The 21,160-nt window shown below is 39.7% G+C and overlaps 1 protein-coding gene across 1 annotated transcript in view; it reads left to right on the top strand.

The window, feature by feature from the left end:
- Positions 1-5,302, top strand: part of LOC3289780 (uncharacterized) — a 45,099-nt gene extending 39,797 nt beyond the window's left edge. The window contains exons 12-14 of the mRNA XM_061642955.1: positions 1,086-1,236; positions 3,174-3,325; positions 3,400-5,302. Of these exons, the coding sequence (XP_061498939.1) occupies positions 1,086-1,236; positions 3,174-3,325; positions 3,400-3,523 (427 nt within the window). The 3' untranslated portion in view covers positions 3,524-5,302. The remainder of the gene's footprint in view (positions 1-1,085; positions 1,237-3,173; positions 3,326-3,399) is intronic.
- The last annotated feature ends 15,858 nt before the right edge of the window (positions 5,303-21,160 follow it).

The raw sequence follows: 21,160 nt of genomic DNA on the forward strand, positions 1-21,160 counted from the left end.
CCTAATCGTATTCTTTCATTTCTCATCTCTTAAAAAAAAAACCTCGGTCGGTAGTATTAAACAACTTTGCGCTAATCATTTTACGACCGTGGCATTAACGAAATTTACGCCGAATGTCTTACAACTTCGGGAACAGAAAGAACTGTACCATCCTAACCGACGTACACGTTAACAGGCATGTTGGGTAATTCTTGGGATAGCAGCCTAAACCCCGTACTCGGTTGTAGACCGAGGAGTGTAGAACGTTAAGCCGTACAATCTCTAAGATATGATTAGAAAGTAGACCACAAGTGCCTTTAGTGCAGTCTGAAAATAGTAGAGTAGCGCGATAGTATCGTAAGTCCTAACCACGTAACCATTACACTTCTCAAAAGAGCTTCGTAATTAATCCGGGTTTTTTTCATATAACCATATCCTGAGTGAATTTTCCCCTAAAACAATCCCAGACTTATCTCTAACCTCCTCCCATACTCATTTACTCATGTAATATCTCATCAACGCCATCGATCGAAATCAAACTGAAGAATCAAACCCCAAACAAGCAGGGCAAATATTTCTTTCCATGTATTTGATACCTGCTATGAATGTGTCATCATCGCGCAGGCTATCTACCTTGGAAGAAGATCTTCTGAATGCAATTGCAGAGGAAAAAGCCATTCCATCACGACACCCTCAATGGCTGTTGGTATTTCCATGCGCCCCTAGCTGCCCTCCTTTAGATCCATGCTAGGCTAAGACAGCGTCTCTGTCTTTTGTCCTCGAGCGCCCAAAGGCGTCGATTTTGAATTTCCGTTTTCAAAATTTCCCAATAGTCCAACATTTTCATTTTTTGGCTATATATAACATTCTTACAACCTGACGTCCCAATCTTTACCCGCTTGTTACCCAATCTCGTCCTTTCCTGTTTCGAGTTATCCCATTTTCGACTACGTGCGGCCTGAAGACACCATGGTATATGTTTTTCTTGTTGTCCATGACACTCTGATCATACACGAACACGCACACACACCGTGTCTGGCTGGGTGTTTTCGTTTTTTCTTCTTCTTATTCTTCTTCTTCTTGCTGCACACGCTCCCCGTCTATAGCTCCCCTAAGACACCGTCCACTCCGACGACTCCGTCCGGCGCGATGGGTGGTCCGATGTTTAAGTTTACCGATCCCGCATTGAATCGTCGCGCCGCAACTGTTAAGGATCAACTGTTGCAGTGGTGCCAGATGAAGACGAAGGAATACGAGGTACAGCACCCTTTTTTGCTAGCTCTCTACTCTACATTCCCATATTCCCATGCTCCATCCCGACCGACCCCAACCATTCCCGTTCTGCCGTTTTGCCCGCCGCCTATCCTGCCCCCCCCCCCCCCCCCTGCCAAGCTTCTTCTTCTCTCGTTTGACCGGACTTGTGCCTCGGTGTTTGTTTTGTCGTGTGTGGCTCCTATTGTTCCTCCTTGCGACGTACCCGACGTACGAATTCCAGGTGGCGTTCGAGTTGACTACTGTAACTGATTTATTTTGTTTGGTGTAATTTTGTTTTGTTTTATATTGTTTTGGTCCCGGCTTGTCCGCTGAAGGATTGAAGCGCACAGCCTGCATTATTGCGTTGCAGCTGGCGACAGTGCATGGCTAGGCAAACTGTCTCGTAGTAGTCTTTGTGGATGTTTTGTGTTGTTTGCTAATGTCTGCTTTCTTCTTTCTTCCGCTACCGTTTTCCAACCACACCATCGCATGTACAGAGGGTGCCACCAAATACGCACTACCGATTAGGGGTGGAAAAGATTGCAAAGCGAAAGCATACTCTCACTACCCTCTGTTATGTTCCTCTCTTTTCCCTGTACACCACCCGGTACTCCCCTGTCACAAGCTTTGCAAATGGCTTATTGTAAATGTTTATCGCGCGAGCAAAGGGTCACAAAACAGTTGCACAAGCCACAAATAGGTGAATTCAACGCTCCAAGCGTCCGTTGTCCGTTGTTGGATAAGTTTATGGAACGAGTTGTTACCGATCGTACCATTTGGCGTGCTATTTATAAGGCATCATCATCAGGACACCAAACAAATTTAAGCAAGCGGAACACATTGAACACGGTAGATAGGAAGAAGTGCGATTTTGTTTTAATTTTCTTGAAATCCATTTTATAAATCACCAAAAGTAAAGACTTGTAGACCCAAGGGCCAGCGAAACACCCTTGAATAGCGTTTAAGTTGTCGACATTGAGTTTGAGCATGAAAAGTATTGAAAAATTGCGCCAACAAATTTGACACTTTTAACTTTAAAAATAAAACTATTTTCTAAGAGAACGTTCCATAAAGTACATGAGCATTTACTTCGGCAACAACATGCTGTAGAAATAAACTCATATTTATTTTTCTGATTGAAAAGTTTCCCATTTTTTGTCCTCCCACACATTAGAGGAAACATAAATAAATTCACAACAGGGGGACAGTATAGAGGTACATTTCTGGTGCGCAAATTATTCCACATAGTTTTCTTATTTGTATTGACCCAAGGAACCACGGACGTGATCACCTTGGACGTGATACACAGCCTTGCTTAATTGTTGTAACCAGATAAAAGTCAGTCTCCTTCCGCTATAGGTCTAGTTCGAACCACGGTCTGAGCTAGCGTGCTAACGACTGGACTGCGATACCCGTTTGGAGCAGCATCTCGATAGCCAATCTTGACCGCGTTTCGCTAAGCTTAACAATTATCCTCGCTTGCTTCTTGTGTGTGCATATTGTGGGCAGCACATTTCGTGTGGTGGTGTGAATTTTGAAAATTAATACTAACAGCTAAATTAGTTTGCAAATGGTGATAGAGCTGGGTGTGTTGGTGTAGATCCGTAATTTAGACATGTGTTTGTATTGGATGTTTTTTTAAGTTTAAGTTTTTTATGTTAATGTTATTGCAACCTTACTACTAATAACAACCAGCATGTCGGTGAAAGTCGAACGATTCCAAGCACCTACTCCCATCGCCACCCCATTCGCTAATCCCATTTTCCCTTTTCCAGCCAGTGTTGAACGATTGATATCGGGTACTGTGCGCCGCACCGATACTCGCCTCATTACCCCTGAAAATGTGTTCTAACTGTTTACCATTCACACTCTATTCCATGTGTTTATTTTGCCCTTCCTCCTGCCGCCCGACCATCGTCATCGATCCTTCGACACCCCAGAACGTTAAAATAGAAAACTTCTCCACCAGCTGGTCAGATGGAATGGCATTCTGTGCGCTGATTCACCATTTCCTGCCGGATGCTTTTGATTTTAGCAAACTAACACCACAGCAGCGTCGCCATAATTTCACCCTCGCCTTCCGAGTGGCTGAGTAAGTAATGAACGCTCCTCCAACCTTTATCCGATTTTCTGACTGACCTCTGTCATCGTTTTCCTTACCTTCAGTGAAAAAGCCGGGATCGCGCCCCTACTGGATGTGGATGATATGGTTGCCATGCGAAAGCCTGACTGGAAATGTGTCTTCACTTACGTGCAGTCCATTTATCGACGTTTCAAAAACGAAATCTAAAGCGAACATACAAACACACAAGCACACTCTCAGACTAAAAGGATGCTGATTGAGCGGAGCATATTGCACATGAAAAAGATATTACTTTGAAGAAAATACCGCAACCTAATGCGACACGGGCAACACGGGCGTCAAACGGAAAGTGGTTGTGATTGTTAAAGGTTTTGTTTTTTTCTCCTGCTCTTATTTATTTAAATCTGTTTATTTTGTTTACTGTTTTTGTTTCACAACGTTTGCTTTGCCGCATTAGGCTGTCCGGGTTTTATTTCCGGAATTTGTTTTTAAATTTTTCGTTACTTAAAAAAACAACAAAACGCAAAATGTGCGCACATTTCCATCCTTCTACTTGCCCAACACAACCCCCTTTAATACACTGGGAGGATTCTGCGGGTGGTCATGAAAAGAAAAACCCGAAGTGGAGACTCCCGCACCCCGTATCTTTCGCTTGGAAGGGAAAATGTCGAACGTTTCCCATCATTTCGTAGCTAATTGTTTTGTGTTGCGGCCCTGAACAGAGGTCGATTCTTTTGCTTCCGTTCGTCGAAGTTAAACCGAATCAGACACACATATAGACACACACCGATCCATTAAAAGAGTGAAGATTCCATCTGAATCCACGGTTAGAAGTTTCTTATTGCTACTTGACATAATCACACAAAACACATATTTTACTCTCTAAAAGAGGTTTTATCGCAGGGTAATTGGGTTCGTTTTCGCTTTTGCTTAAATTTTGCCCCACGCACGTATATTTGCGTCCGAGTTCGTGAATCTGGACAGAGATGTTTATTTCGATCGAAGATTGACATAGCGAGTCGGGCGTACTAGCGCAGGTTAGTCGGCAATGGCGAGACAGGGCAGCACCTCTAATAAAGATATCGATTAGGTTGTTCATTCGCTCTAGTCCCAGAAACAACAACAAAAAAAATTAAAAAAATGAAAACTTTGAGAGCGAGTTCTATGAACAAAAGGTAAAACTATGTAAAACACAGAAGCGAGACGAAAGAAGTTAGGATTGGTCGATAAAAGAGGAATGTGTTTTTGTGTATTTATTCTTACAAAAAGATGATATATATATATTTGTTTTTTCGTGTTTATCCTTATTATGCTCTCATGATTAATGTTAGTATGCATATATTAAACTTTTTTTTTGAAGAACCACTTATTAAGAGTCAAACGCGTTTGTTCGATGAAATCATCGTTATCGTTAAATACATGCCTTAAACACGCTTCCTTGTTACAGCTACCGTGTTCTCCTAGTTGATCCCCTCTCTGAAACGGGAGTCTTTTCTTCGGGAGGCACGATTCTTTCACATTCTCAGCGTTTATTGTACTGCTTCTTGCCCATTGTAAACCTGGATCAAGTGGAACAGGAAATTAAATTGTAAGATACACAAGTGAAGAATATTGCGAGTTAGGATAAATCCTGATTGATGATGAAAAACAGAAACGGGAAATAGTGATACTGCAAATATTGTTGAGATAACGAAGGGGTCAAGAAATGGAAAGCAACCATCGTATCCTGGTTTTGGTTTTTATATCGCAAAATATTGAGATCGAGAGAACGGGATAGAAGACCGATGAAGAGCGATATGTAGTACTGAGATGATATTACTTTGAACATAATGCTTTCGCTGCGTATCACATACGTTCAACTAGTTTCTTCACTTGCTTCAACTGTGTCTGTGGCTTTTTTTTTACATTTTAACTAAGCGCTGTCAAACGTTCAAACATGTTGACACTACAAAGGAAAATAAATGAAAACTAATTTTATTAATCTTATCAACCACGCGTCAGCGTATGTGTGTTTTGGACTCTGCTGTACTGTGTAAGGCCTTTTCAACGGTAAGTACCAGTTAATATTTTTGGCACCCAAGAAGTCGTAACATTTCTTTTGTTTCTACAATTCTTATTACTACTTGCTAACTATTTGGAGTCTAACTAAAGAATAATCACTATCTATTTATTTATTTATTTATTGAAGATAATTGCGTGGCGCGCGCAGGGGCCTATGCAATATTAAAAATAAAATAATACTTAACACTTTGACCGCCGGTCTGACGTCACAGTTTTTGAGTGAGCACGTAGCGCATGGCAAGAGAGCGATGAGAGCGACAGTTTCTCGTGCATTGGTAATCACTCTTTTGTTTAATGGCAATAACCCAAACGTCCAAAACACGATGAATGGGTAAAACTATGGACCTGAGATGGGGCCCTATCTCAGTACCCAAACTGGTACCCAAAGGCAGACAATTTTGGACTTATTTTTTGAGAGAGAGCTAAAAGCTGATTCCTCCCCTCTTCTCCACTTCTCTCTAGAATTCCATTTGTATGAGTTCAGTACAAACTTAAAGTAAGTGAATTTAAGTTGATGAGGAAGGGGAGGGACAGGGATTCTACAGCCTGAAAAAGAAGTTCACCTCAAAGAACCTGTCGCGACTGACGAAGCTGTGACTATATAGTACCTATATAGTACCAGTACTCACATACGCCTCTGAGACATGGACACTGTCCAAATCTGACGAAGCCCTCTTAGCCGCGTTCGAGAGGAAGATGCTCAGAAGGATACTTGGCCCCGTATGTGTGGAAGGACAATGGAGGAGCCGATATAATGACGAGCTATACGAGATGTACGGCGACCTCACTGTCGAACAGCGTATTAAGCTCGCCAGGCTCCGGTGGGCTGGCCATGTTGTACGCATGGAAACGGACGACCCAGCCCGTAAAGTCCTTTTAGGCCGTCCACAAGGACAGAGGAGGCGTGGTAGGCCCAAATTGAGGTGGCAAGATGGCGTGGAGGCGTCCGCCATTAAGGCCGGGATAACGGACTGGCAGACGAAGGCGCGAGACCGTGAGCGGTTTCGGACACTCCTGAGGCAGGCCAAGACCGCAAAGCGGTTGTAGCGCCGGATAAGTAAGTAAGTAATATTGTATACTATTTAATTGCTGACCATATCTAGGCCAGCTAACTATAACTAAATCTATTTTGAAAACTGGATTTAATTTATGATAAAGATAAAGGTTTCTTTGTTGTTTATGTTTTTGAAGAAAGCAAGTATGTTGGGGTCATCCGCAGTACAGTCGTCAACTCGTACGGCCTAATGATCATGGGTTCAAGCCTAGAATAAGAACCGTCCCCCCGTAGCAAGGACTGACTATCCGGCTGGGTGAAATAAGTCTCGAAAGCCTATACAGAGTTATGTGACCACACATGTAATGAGATACCCGCACGCGGGAACAACGGCGGGAGTCGCCGATGCAGTCGTTAGTCAACATCGACACTCTCAGCAGAATCTGCGTCAGACCTGTTAGATGGATTAATGAAAATATTGTTTTAATGGCACTTGAAATATCCCACGCATAACTATAGGTTGGCATGGTTGGCAGCATAGGACGTTACGCTAAATAGAATAGAATTCTGTGTTGTATTACTAGGCTTCATTCTATGTGGATATAGCGGGGCAAAATGTTAAGCAGTTTACTAAATATTCCTTTCAATATGCCACAAAACTCAATTATTCTTACATTATTGTATGCCTCCTCCCTATCTATGGATTAAAATTGCCAAATAGAATGAAAACAACTTAAAATCATGAAAACAGTGTAAAATAAAAGTTGATGTTTTACGAGAAGCTATTTTAACACGTGGGGTAAAATGGGCATAGCCCATTTTGAGTGCCCATTTAGCCCCACATGCCCATTTTGCCCCGCTATGGAGACATACAATAATGAAAGAAAAATGGTGTTTTGTGGCATATACAAAGGAATATTCAGTAAACTGCTTAACATGCTCATTTTGCTCCGCTTTCCCCTATTTATTCTCCTCCTATCGATTACTTCTTCCTTAGTATAGGAGCCATTATTGTTAATTAAACTTAATCGGATTTATCATCAAGGTTTGATATTTATTTACAATCCTTTGAAATAATGTTTTTTCGTAGCATAACAGTTTCTTGAATGAGGTTATGGAACATATTTCGTTTACTTTCATTTAAATTTTTACGGAGCTTAGCTACTCCCTAGCCTATCATCACCTTGACACTAATTTATCCCATTACTTTTTATGGCCCTTATTTGTATTATCTAACTTATCCGAAAGCTTAGATATTTTTGGATAACCTTTGAGCGGTGTTCGGCTATATTCACATAGTTTGTATTAAATGTGAAAAAAAATAGTTCCAGGGTCGCAAATATGCTGGTATAAGGCACATGTACATCTAAAAAATTGAAAAGGTCTTCATAATATTAATTATTTCGAAGATATGTGTAATTCACTGTTCCTTTGTCGTTATCATTAAACTTTTTTCTTGAAAAAGTGGTCGAATGATTTAGTTTTTTCTTTCGAATTTCCTAAGCAGATTATTTTTAGAATGATCTTTTTATCTGTATGTGTGTATGAAAAGTTAGTTGTTGCCTGTTAAACATTTCCGTTATTGAATGTTTGATCGTAATTGAAATTTTGTAGTATTGTAGTTTAGCCGGTCTCGTAGTACAGTCGTCAACTCGTACGGCTTAACAACATGCCCGTCATGGGTTCAATCCCCAAATAGACCGCGCCGCCATACGTAGGACTGACTATCCTGCTATGGGGGGGAATCAATTAGTCAATGAAAGCCAAAGCCCACAAGTGGGTACAGGCAGGCCTTGACCGACATCGGTTGTTGAGCCAAAGAAGAAGAAGAAGAAATTTTGTAGTAGTTAATATTTTCTCAGAACGACGGGAATATAACATGCCTATAAAGTCCTTGACATAATATCCAAAACATACTGGCGTAACACACATCTAGTCAAATGAAACTCATCCAAGAGGCAGCAATTGGCAGGGGAAACTCTCGTCTTTATGAACCTGATTTTTATAAAGACTTTGAGCCGATTTACCTCATTAGCCTCTTTAAATCAAGATTGACATATAATCTAAAAATTTAGCATTCTTCTTTGCAAGCCATTGTGGCTTACAATTAGCTTATCCTGGGTAATCTGGGTAAACTTAATGGTATCAGTTGTTTTTATAAAAAAAGTATATCTGGTTTATAAGTCGCGTTGGTTCAAGTTCGGGATAAAGGTTCTTTATAATTCGGAGAAATTCTAAAATATTTCGCTGGCAATCGGAGTCTCGTGAGATGAAAATGTCTATGATGGGATCCAATTTACAGGTGATGCGTACCCCAGTAAATCCAAGGTAATCGGTTAAGATGGGGCGGACGGTAATATTAACTCCACAGAAACTGCATTGTGGGGTGCTGAATTTTTGCAATAAAAAGGTGGGGATGAGCCGGGTGTGTCCAATCCAAAGGTGTGGTAGCACTCTCTGATGAAAGGTATTATGAGGGGTTATTACGTCCTGCGTTGGTTAGTCGATCTGGTATTTCGTTTCCGTGAATATTAAAGTCTAATTTTGCACAATCTTCTGATATTGCACAGTCTTCTAATATTGTACAGTCTAATATACTGCTGCCTTTGGGATAATAATTTTCAAATAGTTCGTTAAATTCGGCAAAATATGTTGCAGTACCTTTCCTATTTCTAAATACGTGTTGATTGGTACTAAGGAGGTTGCAGTACTCGGAGAAGAAATAATTATATTACAAAACAAAAAAAACATAGATGCCCTCTTTTTGTAATAAATGATCAAAAAGAATAAGATAAACAATTAACGTCATCAATCATGCGGAAATTCTTCTCAATTGAAGAATTCGGAGTTAAAAAAAAAATGCGCCAAAATTTTAAAAGCAGCAGACAACCTTGGTATGTAAAGAAAACCGATACGAGATCAATTTACTATGGAAGAATACCACAGTTATCACACCAAAGGCTAGATAAACTAGAATGAATAGAGAGATGAAAGATAAACTAAAACTAGAATTAGATAAACATGCGAGATGTACTGGGTTCGGTGGAATGGCCATGTGCCACGCATGGAACTGGAATACCCAGCCTGTAAAATGTTTTTAGGCCGTCTACAAGGACAGAGGGGCATGGTAGGCTGAAATTGAGGTATACAGATGACGTGGAGGCGTCCGCCGGCCGGGATAACGGATTGGTAGACGAAAGTGCGAGCGGTTTTATTATACTCCTGAGGCAGGCCAAGACCGAAGCTCTGCAGCGTAAAAACACTCCGCCTTATTTGCAGGCGGTGCTGCGGAACTACTTTATTGGAACTACACTATGATACGGCTGAAAGAGTAGTGTCGAGGACTGTATCTGCTGGCGTTCCTCAGGGTTCGGTTCTAGGACCAACACTGTGGAATGTCATGTATGACAACCTACTCCGCTTGCCGCTCGAAGGACTACGAGCGGACATCATAGGGTTCGCTGACGACGTGGCCTTCACATTTTTGGGAAGGACCTCGGAACAGGTCAGCGCATTAGCAACGGCTAACCTGGAGAGGATCGAGCGGTAGCTGCAAGGAGTCGGATTAAAACTTGCCCACCAAAAGACCGGGTTCATGATCGTTTGTACCCATCATGTCCCCCAGCTCGCAGACCTACAAGCGGGCGGTCACTCGATTCAATCCCCGGAAACGCAGAAGTACAGTATCGGACATTAAGATAGAACCCTGGTGTTTTCAACGCACCGTGCACTTGTTTTGCCACGTTACTTGTGTTTGTGTGTGTGTGTGTGTGTGTGTGTGTGTGTGTGTGTGTGTGTGTGTGTGTGCGCGGGTTTTTGTCTGAAGAAACGTAGCTTTACATGGTTTCATATTGCGTTGAAAGCATTCTGTTTATGTGTGTTATCATGTGAAACAGCGTGCGTTCACACTTGGATAAAAGCTAAAGTTTGTATCGACAGCAGCGCTTGCTCCTCGGACGAGAACGCAGGTGTGCTGTTTCATGAATGTGAATACGACACCGGTGCGAAATGAAAACGCGCACAATAGCAATGAACTCGGCATTCCCTCACAGGTGTTTCACCAGTGCACGCCATTGAAAGGCATGCGTGCATCTCTGCGTTGAACGTTGTGTGCGCATGGAAACTTTGTATGTGCATTGAGCAAGAGCGCAGGTGTTCTTTTCAATGGGCGTTTTGTTTCATGAGCGCAGCAGTATTCTGTTCTGGTTTTGAATGGGTAGATGCTCACTCGCTTACTCATTGAAAGTTTTTATCAATACGCTTTTTTGCTGCTCGACAACGATGTGATTCATCGCGTATAAAAGCAGAACGCAGGCAGTGCACGGCATCAGTCGTGTCCAACTTTCTAACCAGTGTGTTCTTGACGGTCTTAGCAAGCAATTTTAGTAACAATGGGTCGAGGTAAACATTGTACCGATTATCAGCGCCATATCATTAAGCGAATGGCGGCTGCTGGAATTAAGCGCAGAACGATCGAGTTCGTGATGGAACGATCGCGCACCTTTGTGGCAAACGCGCTTCGAACAACCGAAACGCGCAAATCACCCGGACGTCCTCGGAAGACCACGGCGGAGGAAGACCGTAAGATCGTAAACATATCGAAGAAACATCCGTTTAGCTCGGCACCAGAGATCCGAGGCAGACTGAAATTGGCGGTGACGCCGAGAACAGTTCAGCGAAGATTGGTCAGTGCCGGGCTACTCGCGCGAGTGCCACGCAAAGTGCCCAATTTAACACCTGCGCATAAAAACGCACGGGTGTTATTTGCAATTGAGCACATGTTCTTCGATGAAGAGGATTGGCGCAGGGTTTTGTGGTCAGACGAGTCGAAATTCAATCGACAGGGGTCGGACGGACGCAGGTTGGTTCGGCGCCCTGTTAATTGTGCTCTTGATCCGAAGTACTGCTTCAAAACTTTCAAGCATGGCGGTGGAAGTCTCATGGTGTGGGGATGCTTCTCCTACTATGGGATGGGTCCGTTGGTTCGAATCCACGGTAATTTAAATCGTTTTGGGTATCGAGACATTCTTGATACTCATTTGCTATCACATGCTAGGAAAAACCTTCCTCGGTCTTGGATGTTTATGCAAGACAACGATTCTAAGCATACTTCCGGGACTGTCCAAACTTGGCTTGCTGACAACAATGTCAAAACAATGAAGTGGCCTGCCCTTAGCCCGGATCTCAATCCCATTGAGAACCTCTGGGCAATATTCAAGAAGAGGCTGGGTAAAAACATACCGGAAGATCTGGATCACCTCTTCTATCACATGCAAGAGGTGAGGAGCAAAATTCCACCTAAAACGATCCAGAATCTGGTGATGTCGATGCGTCAACGCATGATTAATGTCATCGTAGGTGACGGCAATAAGATCAAAAACTGAGCTTATTGCATTTTTGAATAGGGATCACTGCTCGCGAGGGCGGTGGTCCTGCTAATTACAACAAAAACCTAACTCAAAACACAAAAAAACTACTTACAAATCTATCCGAAACGACATACTTGTGAAACAAACACACACACCAATACACATTCAAATATACATACACACACAAATGCACACACACACACACACACACACACACACACACACACACACACACACACACACACACACACACACACACACACACACACACGCACGCACGCACGCACGCACTTACACACATACACACACACACACACACACACACACACACACACACACACACACACACACACACACACACACACACACACACACACACACACACACACACACACACACACACACACACACACACACACACACACACACACACACGCACTTACACACACACACACACACACACACACATAAACCTGTCCCAACAGGTGCATGCTGCGTTGAAAAAACCAGGGTCCTATCATTCTGTCCGATACTGTACCTGTGAGTGGACCTCTGTCGCAAACAGCACCACAGCCGGCATCTGGAAAGAGTGGTCAATAAGGCTTCGCGTATAACGAATGCCTTGACCTGCCTGATGCCGAATAAGCGTGGTCCTAAGAGCCGCAGTAGGAGACAGCTCGTGAACGTCGACAACAGTATCATCCGATACGGAGTTGCCACCTGGAGGCGGTGGGTGCTCGATAAGGAGACCCATCGCAAATCGGTCCAAAGGGCGCATCGACCGGGGGCTCTCCGAGTCGCCAGCGCCTTCAGTTAACACGACATCACAGCACCGAAAGCAAAACACCAGCACCGAAACAATGCAACACCATTCATAGCGAAATATGCTATCATCAACAAAGTAATCATCGGAACCAGCACCACGGTAATCATCGGTCTTGTCTTACACGCCCTCTGATGTGATATCATGTAATTCAGTCGTTGTAAGTGAAAGCCTAGTAAAATCCGCTTTAGGGTAAATGTACCAATAGTGGTGCAATTTGTAGTGGTACCGATGTATTTTAATGGATTTAAGGTGTCAGGAAGGACAATATCTGAATATTTTAACACGTAGTAATTGGAATATGTTTTATCTTCGCAATCACAACCACTTTTACCATGAAATACATCAAATTTACGAAAAATACATATTTTTGTGACTGCTTCGTTGTACCTATAATGGTGGTATGGTTCCTATAGTCGTCGTATTGTGTTCCTATAGTGGTGGTAAACAAAGATGCATAAAAAACGGTGTATAATATCAATGAAACTTAGTTTCGAAGCTGTTTTCGTATGAATAGCAAGGATTACTGCCATAATATTGGTTTTTTCCGTAATTTGATCGTAAAAAAATGTATAAATTTGATCGATGAAACTATTGACGAAAGTACTGCATCACACCTGTCGTCAACCTACACCCGGAAGAGTGTGCTTGATTTGAAGTCAATTTTTCATTCAGCCATATAAGCGAATTTTGGCCTGTTTTTGATAAATTACGTACATAAAACTCATTTCTGTTGCTTATTTTAGTGAAAACAGTACGACATGTCAAAAATATCCTCAAAAAAATCTAAAACGACCTGTTTTTATTGATTTTATAACTATAACCACTATAGGAACATGCCTTTTTTTGTGTACCTATAATGGCACTATGGTAAAAAACACTGAAAAATGCATAAATATGGTCAAAAGGCAAATAATTTTAGTAAAACAATAAAATTACATAACAGTTATGTTGAAAAACTAGTAATTGCGTGGTTATGTGGTCGTTTAGAATGTTAACAGAAAAATGAGTTTCGTTATGAAATCCTAAGGATTTTGGAAAAATGTTGACACATTTCACAAAATAATGGATTTTTCGGTCACTAAGTAACGGAATGGCCCCATTTAACTTTTAAACCCTTTGTAAAAGGCTAAAGAACATTTCACACTAACGTAAATAACTTAATTACTTTTTAATTTGCCCTATGAACCGCATTTTAGAGCAATAGCACCACTATTGGTACTACCACCACTATAGGTACATTTACCCTATCCAAACTTAAAACTTCGTTTTCACCAGGCCCCGATGGCATCCCTGCCTGTGTTTTGAAAAAATGTGGCAATACCCTCACTCCTATTCTCACTCGTCTTTTCTCGCTCGCTTAGTATAGGGATTTTTCCTAGTCAATGGAAACTAGCTTGGCTTGTTCCCATTTATAAGAAAGGTGACCGCACACTAGCATCAAACTACAGAGGCATTTCTATTATTTGTGCGTGTTCTAAAATCCTCGAGTCAATTGTCCATTTATCTGTAATGCCTTGTGTAAAAAATTATATTTCTACGGAACAACACGGCTTTATGCCCAATCGCTCAGTGTCCACCAACCTAATGTGTTTTTTGTCTTCTCTATATCACTATCTGTCTAGTGGTAAGCAAGTAGACACTATCTATACCGATTTCAAAGCGGCATTTGACAGTATACCTCTATCATTACTTGTTGCTAAGCTTCGAAAACTAGGTTTCGGTGGCTCTATATTGCCGTGGTTCAACTCCTATCTTGAGAATCGTTCTTATGCAGTTAAAATCTGTGGCTCTTTCTCTGAATGCTTTCTTAGTTCTTCGGGAGTCCCTCAAGGTAGTGTCCTTAGTCCCTTACTGTTCATTCTCTTCCTCAATGACTGTACTTCGATCCTTCCTCCTAACGGCTTCTTGCTATATGCGGATGACGTTAAAATTTTTCTTCCTGTATCTTCTACAGCTGATTGTCTAGTCCTTCAATCCTGGCTCTGTAAATTCTCTACATGGTGTGCTTCTAACGGTTTAGTCCTGTGTCCTGAAAAATGTTCTGTCTTGTCTTTCTCCGATCCTCTACAAGTATAACTCATGTGTGTGTCTGTGATGCCCCTGTTCCCCGTGTGTCCTTGTCGAAGGATCTTGGCGTCTTCTTTGATCCGAGCCTCTCTTTCAAAGAGCACACGGACTATGTCAACAACAAGGCCAACAAAAGTCTTGGTTATATTTGTCGCATGTCCACTGAAATTCGAGATCTTTTTTGTCTTAAGTCCCTTTATTGTTGTTGGGTCCGTTCTATACTAGAATATGCCTGTGTCATCTGGTCTCCTGTCCAAGTATCTCTGCTCCAAAGAGAAGGATCTAGAGGCGTTTTACGAGGATCGTATTTCGTAGGTCGCTGGGTCATCACTCTATTCCGCTTCCTTCGTATGACGATAGATGCACTCTATTAGGCCTTGCCAAGTTGGAGCACCGCTTCTCGGTCGCTCAGGCTTCTTTCGTCGCTGGCATATTGCTCAATACGATTGATACCCCTTCACTTCTGTCGCGCTTACATTTGTATGCACCTTGTCGCACCTTACGTTATCGTTTTCGTCTCCAGTTACCTATATGTCGTACACGTTTTGCTCGCAATGAGCCTTTTGTAAGAGCTATGTCGTCTTTTAATAGTACTTCTGATCTGTTCGATTTCAACATATCCTATCCTGTCTACCGATCCCGTCTTCGCTCCTTTTCCGTACCATAAACTCCTTCCAACTCCTTCGTGAATAATTGTATACTATAGTCAGTAAGCACTATTGCTGTAATCCAACGTGGCCGAGCAATTAATAAAATAAAAATAAATAAATAAATAAATTAATTAATTAATATACATATCAATTAATAATAATCCTGGACGAATTAATAGAATCACTAAATAATTTTTCATTCGAAAAGTCTCAACAAGAAGTAGTGGATAGAATTCTAAGCAGACTAGCTGCTTTAGAAGCACAACAACAATCGATACCTGGAGTAATAGATTACTCGGATCTCCCATTAAATTTTACGAAAACTGACGGAACAGCCGTAAGTCCTCAATCATTCGATAAAATACCTGATCTTGTAAAAGATTTGCCTGTTTTCTCTGGTGAACCAAGTGAGTTAAATAGCTGGATTGATGATGTTGATGGTATAGTAAAACTATACCAAACCAACAGTACCAATACCGTGGAACAACAAAACAGATTCGAAGAAAAATTAGAGGTGAGGCTAACGATTCCTTAGTGGCCTCAAATGTTGGAATAAATTGGAATTTAAGCAAGAAAACCTTAATAACATATGTATTACGGAGAGAAACGCGATCTTGAAACACTTGACTTCCAGGTGATGAACGTACAACAAAATGATCGGTCGTTAGAATTGTATTATGACGAAGTCAATGAACTATTGTCATTAATAGCAAACCAAATTCATACTCTCATTGAAACTTACAATAGGAAAGCCATTGATTCATTCATTAGAGGACTTGATGGAGATGTATACAAATTCATAAGAAATTATGAACCCACATCATTGGCCGCTGCTTACAGTTATTGTATTTCATTCCAAAACATCGAGTGTCGGAAAATGCTTACCACACCAAAATCATACATACCACCTTCCGCACCCAGGAATCTTATCCCAATACTACCAAGAATATCAACAAAACCAAATATGTACAGACCACCAACCACTCCAAACCACCCCAATTCACCAATTTTTACAGGCCTCCTACCTATCTAACTCCGCAAAATAGACCAAATCAAAACTTTTACAACCCACATTTACGCATTAGACCTCCTGTAATTCCACAGAGAAATCCGTTTAAACCACCAGTCGCACAAAACCCGCCACAACCAGAGCCCATGGATGTTGATAGTTCCATCCGTTCTAAACAGGTAAATTACGGTAATCGTTCTAATTTTTGAGGAACATATAAATCACCATTAAAAAGAACAAGAGCATTTAATATAGAAACAAACACAGGAAAAGAGCAAGTAGAATATGAAGAGGAAATGGCAAAAACATTAGTAGAATGTGACGATGATGTGCTCTTCGCCCATGATCGATACTTGGCATGCAGTAACAGACAAGAAGAAGCCGAATTGATTTTTTTTAGAATGAGTTCCACATTACCACATTTCCTTTACTATGGTAATGCAAAATAACCATTACGAATCTTAGTAGACACAGGATCTAACAAAAACTATATACATCCAAAATATGCAAAAATTTCTCACGACTTAGAAAAACCATTTTTTATCTCAACTGTAGCAGGAGACGTCAAAATATCCATATATTCACAAGCTAGATTACTTAAACCATACTCGGACAAGATGATAAATTTTTTTCATCTTGAACAACTGAAATCGTTTGATACTATTTTAGGTTGGGATTCTTTAAAGGAAAATGGTTCATGGATAAATACAGTACAAGACACTTTAATAGTAAATAGAAAATATACTATTCCATTATTGCTATACAAGCTTCAAGAAGTTAATCAAATAAATATTCACGATGAACATTTACAAACTCAAGAAAAAAATATTTAAGAAATATGCTCCACGATTTTCAAGATATATTTCAGCCTCCCGATAAAAAACTACCTTTTACTACAAAGGTTAAAGCTGAAATAAGAACTACCGATCAATCACCAGTTTACAGTAAAACATACCCATATCCACAAGCACTAAAATCGGCATTCCCAGATAAACAAACTTTTAAACGTTGGAATTATACGACCATCTCGATCTCCATACAATTCACCTGTATGGATTGTCCCTAAAAAACTTGATGCTTCTAACGAAAAAAAATATAGACTTGTCATAGATTACAGAAAAATAAACTCAAAAACCATAAGTGATAGATACCCTATTCCAGATACTGCATCCGTTTTGGCCAATTTAGGTTCAAATAAATATTTTACTACATTAGACTTAGCTTCAGGATTTCATCAAATTCCTATGCATGAAAGAGACATAGAAAAAACTGCGTTTTCAATTAACAATGGCAAATACGAATTTGTACGAATGCCTTTTGGTTTAAAAAATGAACCATCGATTTTTCAATGAGTAATGGATGACACATTACGTAACATATTGGAAAAATTTGCTATGTTTACATAGATGGCATAGTAGTCTTTGGAAAAACTGTTTAAGAACATTTAAAAAAATTAAAAACTGTGTTAGAAACACTTAGAGAAGCTAATTTTAAAATACAACCAGATAAATCAGAATTTCTTAAATAAGAAGTTGAATTTCTTCGCTTCATTATTTCTGTAGAAGGTCTTAAACCAAACATGAAAAAAGTAGAATGCATCCAAAAATATCCCGAACCGAAGACATTAAAAGATTTAAAAGCATTTCTAGGACTCTCCGGATATTATAGACGTTTCGTAAAGAATTACGCAGAACTTGCGAAACCCCTTACGAAACTTTTAAGAGAAGAGGATGGCCATCGCCAAATTCTCAAAAACCAGTCAAATTTCACCATAACTTTAGATGCATCAGCAAAAAAATCATTCCAATACCTTAAAGAAGTGCTATGTTCAAATGATGTTTTAGCTTTTCCGGATTTTGAAAAACCCTTCATTCTTACTACAGATGCATCAATATAGCATTGGGAGTAGTACTTTCGCAACAAACCTCAGATGTAGAGAGACCAATTACATTTATTTCCAGAACTCTTTGCAGAACTGAAGAAAATTACGCGACTAACGAAAAATAAATGCTAGCAGTAGTATGGGCATTACAAACTCTAAGAAATTTTATCTACGGAGCAATACTTAAAATTTTTACCGATCACCTCCCACTAACATTTACACTTTCCCCAAAAAATAATAATGCAAAACTTAAAAGATGGAAATCATTTTTAGAAGAACATGATTATGAATTATGTTATAAACCAGGTAAAGCAAACATTGTTGCAGATGCTTTATCACGTGTTCAAATTAATTCCTTAACACCCACTCAACACTCAGCAGAAGATGATGACAACGACTATATTCTTTCAACAGAGGCACCCATTAATGTTTTCCGAAATCAACTTATATTCCGATTAACCCCAAATTCCTCCTATGAACTAACAATACCATTTCAAGGGTATAAAATACACACCTTCTGTGAATCTGAATTTTCAAGTGACTTCATTAAACAAACTTTTAAAAAATTCCTCAATCCTAAAGTACGTCATCGTATATATTGCGATCAATCCATAATGGGAAACATTCAAGAAATTTTCAAATCAATGTATAATTCAAAAGTAATACAAATTCGTTATTCTCAATTGATAGTAGAAGATTTGCAAACAGAAGAACAACAAATAGAAAAAATTAAAGAAATACATAACTTTGCACATAGAAATGTTAAAGAAAATTCTATACAATTCATAAATAAATATTATTTCCCTGGAATGCGTAAATCCAGTCAAAACTTCATTCAAAATTGTGAAATTTGCAAACTAGGAAATATGATAGAAAACCACAAAAGTTCATTCCAATTAAAACCCCAATACCTACCTACCCAGGAGAAATAGTTCACGTAGATATTTTTGCCTATAATGCAAATAATCTTTTTATTACATCCTTCGACAAATTTTCTAAATATTTAAAAATCAGACCTATAAAATCAAAATAGCCGATATTAAAGATGTCTTGTTACAGCTTTTATATGACTGGAATCTTCCAGCAGAAATAGTATTTGATAATGAGTCTTCTTTTGTATCAAATGTTTTAGAACAATCAATATTGAATTTAGGCGTGAAAATATTTAAAACTCCGGTTAATAGGTCAGAAACAAATGGTCAAGTAGAAAGATGTCATTCAACTATACGAGAAATAGCCAGATGCATTAAATCTCTTAATCCAGATATGAGTATCACTTGCCTTGTACAACAAGCCACTTACAAATACAACAACTCTATACATAGTTTCATTAAAGATACACCGAGAAACATTTATATTGGAGAATTTTCAATTGACCATTCATTTGCAGAAAGATAAAAAATACGTGAAGAAAAAGATAGGAAAATCGCTCAACTTTTCAAAGAAAAAGAAGAGAAAATAGTCGATCAGGAATATCAGACTTATGAACCAGGAAGCATTGCATATGAAAAAATAAATAAAACAAATAACAAAAGAGAAAGTAGATACTATCCCATAAAAATTAAAGAAAATCATTCAGCTTATATAACCGATTCTAATAACAGAAAGGTACACAAAGTTAACCTTAGGAAAACCAACTAACAAAAATTTACTAACATTTAACTTTTTTTCTCTCTTTTCAGACTCGCCATTTGCGTGTCATTTACAATTGTTTATGCTAACATAGGAATACATGATATAACGAACAACCCCTTAGCAGTAATTCCATTAGGTCAAGCACGAGTCAAGACAGGAAACATAAGAATCATACACCCAATCAAGATAGATCATTTAGAACAAGTTCTCATAAACAATGATGCGGAATTAAAACACCATGTGAACGATAATCCTCTTTACAATATTATAAAATTAAAGGTTAATAAATTGCATGAAACATTTAACAAGATTAGGCCACACACGAACAGAGAACGACTATGGGATACTATTGGCACCATATGGAAGTGGATCGCAGGAACACCTGATGCTGAAGATTTATAGCGCATGGCCACGGAGCTGAAAAAATTTTGAAAACATTTTCAACTTTGTCAAAATTGCTTGTCAACTGCAAAAAAGAGCTTTTCTCGTGGCCGCACCAAAAACATACACAAGAGCGAAAAAAAGCTCCAACATCTGAATATCATCGATATTTTGTTTAAGAAGTACTAAATAGGTACATATATCAATTAGAATCATGCATTTTAGCATTATTATCATAACAATGGGTCACAACTGCGCCAAATAGCTGTTTGTTTACGCTTTTTCACGAACGTCAAATTTTGTCAAATTTTGTCAACTTTTTTTCCTGGCTGCTCCAGGTTACAAAATTTTGACAAAAGCTCAAAAAAGTGACAAAAGCTCACATTTTGAAAAATTTGTCAGCATTTTGTCACTCCCATGGCCTTTCGCTTTTCTTCTTCTTTGGCTCAACAACCGATGTCGGTCAAGGCCTGCCTGTACCCACTTGTGGGCTTGGCTTTCAGTGACTAATTGATTCCCCCCCATAGCAGGATAGTCAATCCTACGTATGGCGGCACGGTCTGTTTGGGGATTGAACCCATGACGGGCATGTTGTTAAGTCGTACGAGTTGACGACTGTACTACGAGACCGGCCTCCTTTTTACCGGCCTTTTCACTTTTACGTGTTATAAACTCCACTATTGGGGCCCTTTCCGTTGTAAGTTCGTAGGCTGAAATTTCAGCCTGTCAGCTGTTCGCATTGTATAGCAGTTTTCGAGCAGCTATCTAAGTGTGTATAATATACAGGTGGGCTTATCCCAAAGTGTATGAATTTAGAAGGCTGATTTTTATCACTTCTGCTTCTGAATGAAGATTTTAAGAGTGTTTTGAGTATTCGTTAAGCCTCAAGAGAGATTGTTTGAACAAAAGTGTTCACCCATTCTGTTAAAAAGTGATATTCAAATTTGGTTTTAAAAAATATGCTATGGTT

Source organism: Anopheles gambiae, chromosome X, assembly GCF_943734735.2.
Source record: "Anopheles gambiae chromosome X, idAnoGambNW_F1_1, whole genome shotgun sequence".
Lineage (NCBI taxonomy): Eukaryota > Metazoa > Arthropoda > Insecta > Diptera > Culicidae > Anopheles > Anopheles gambiae.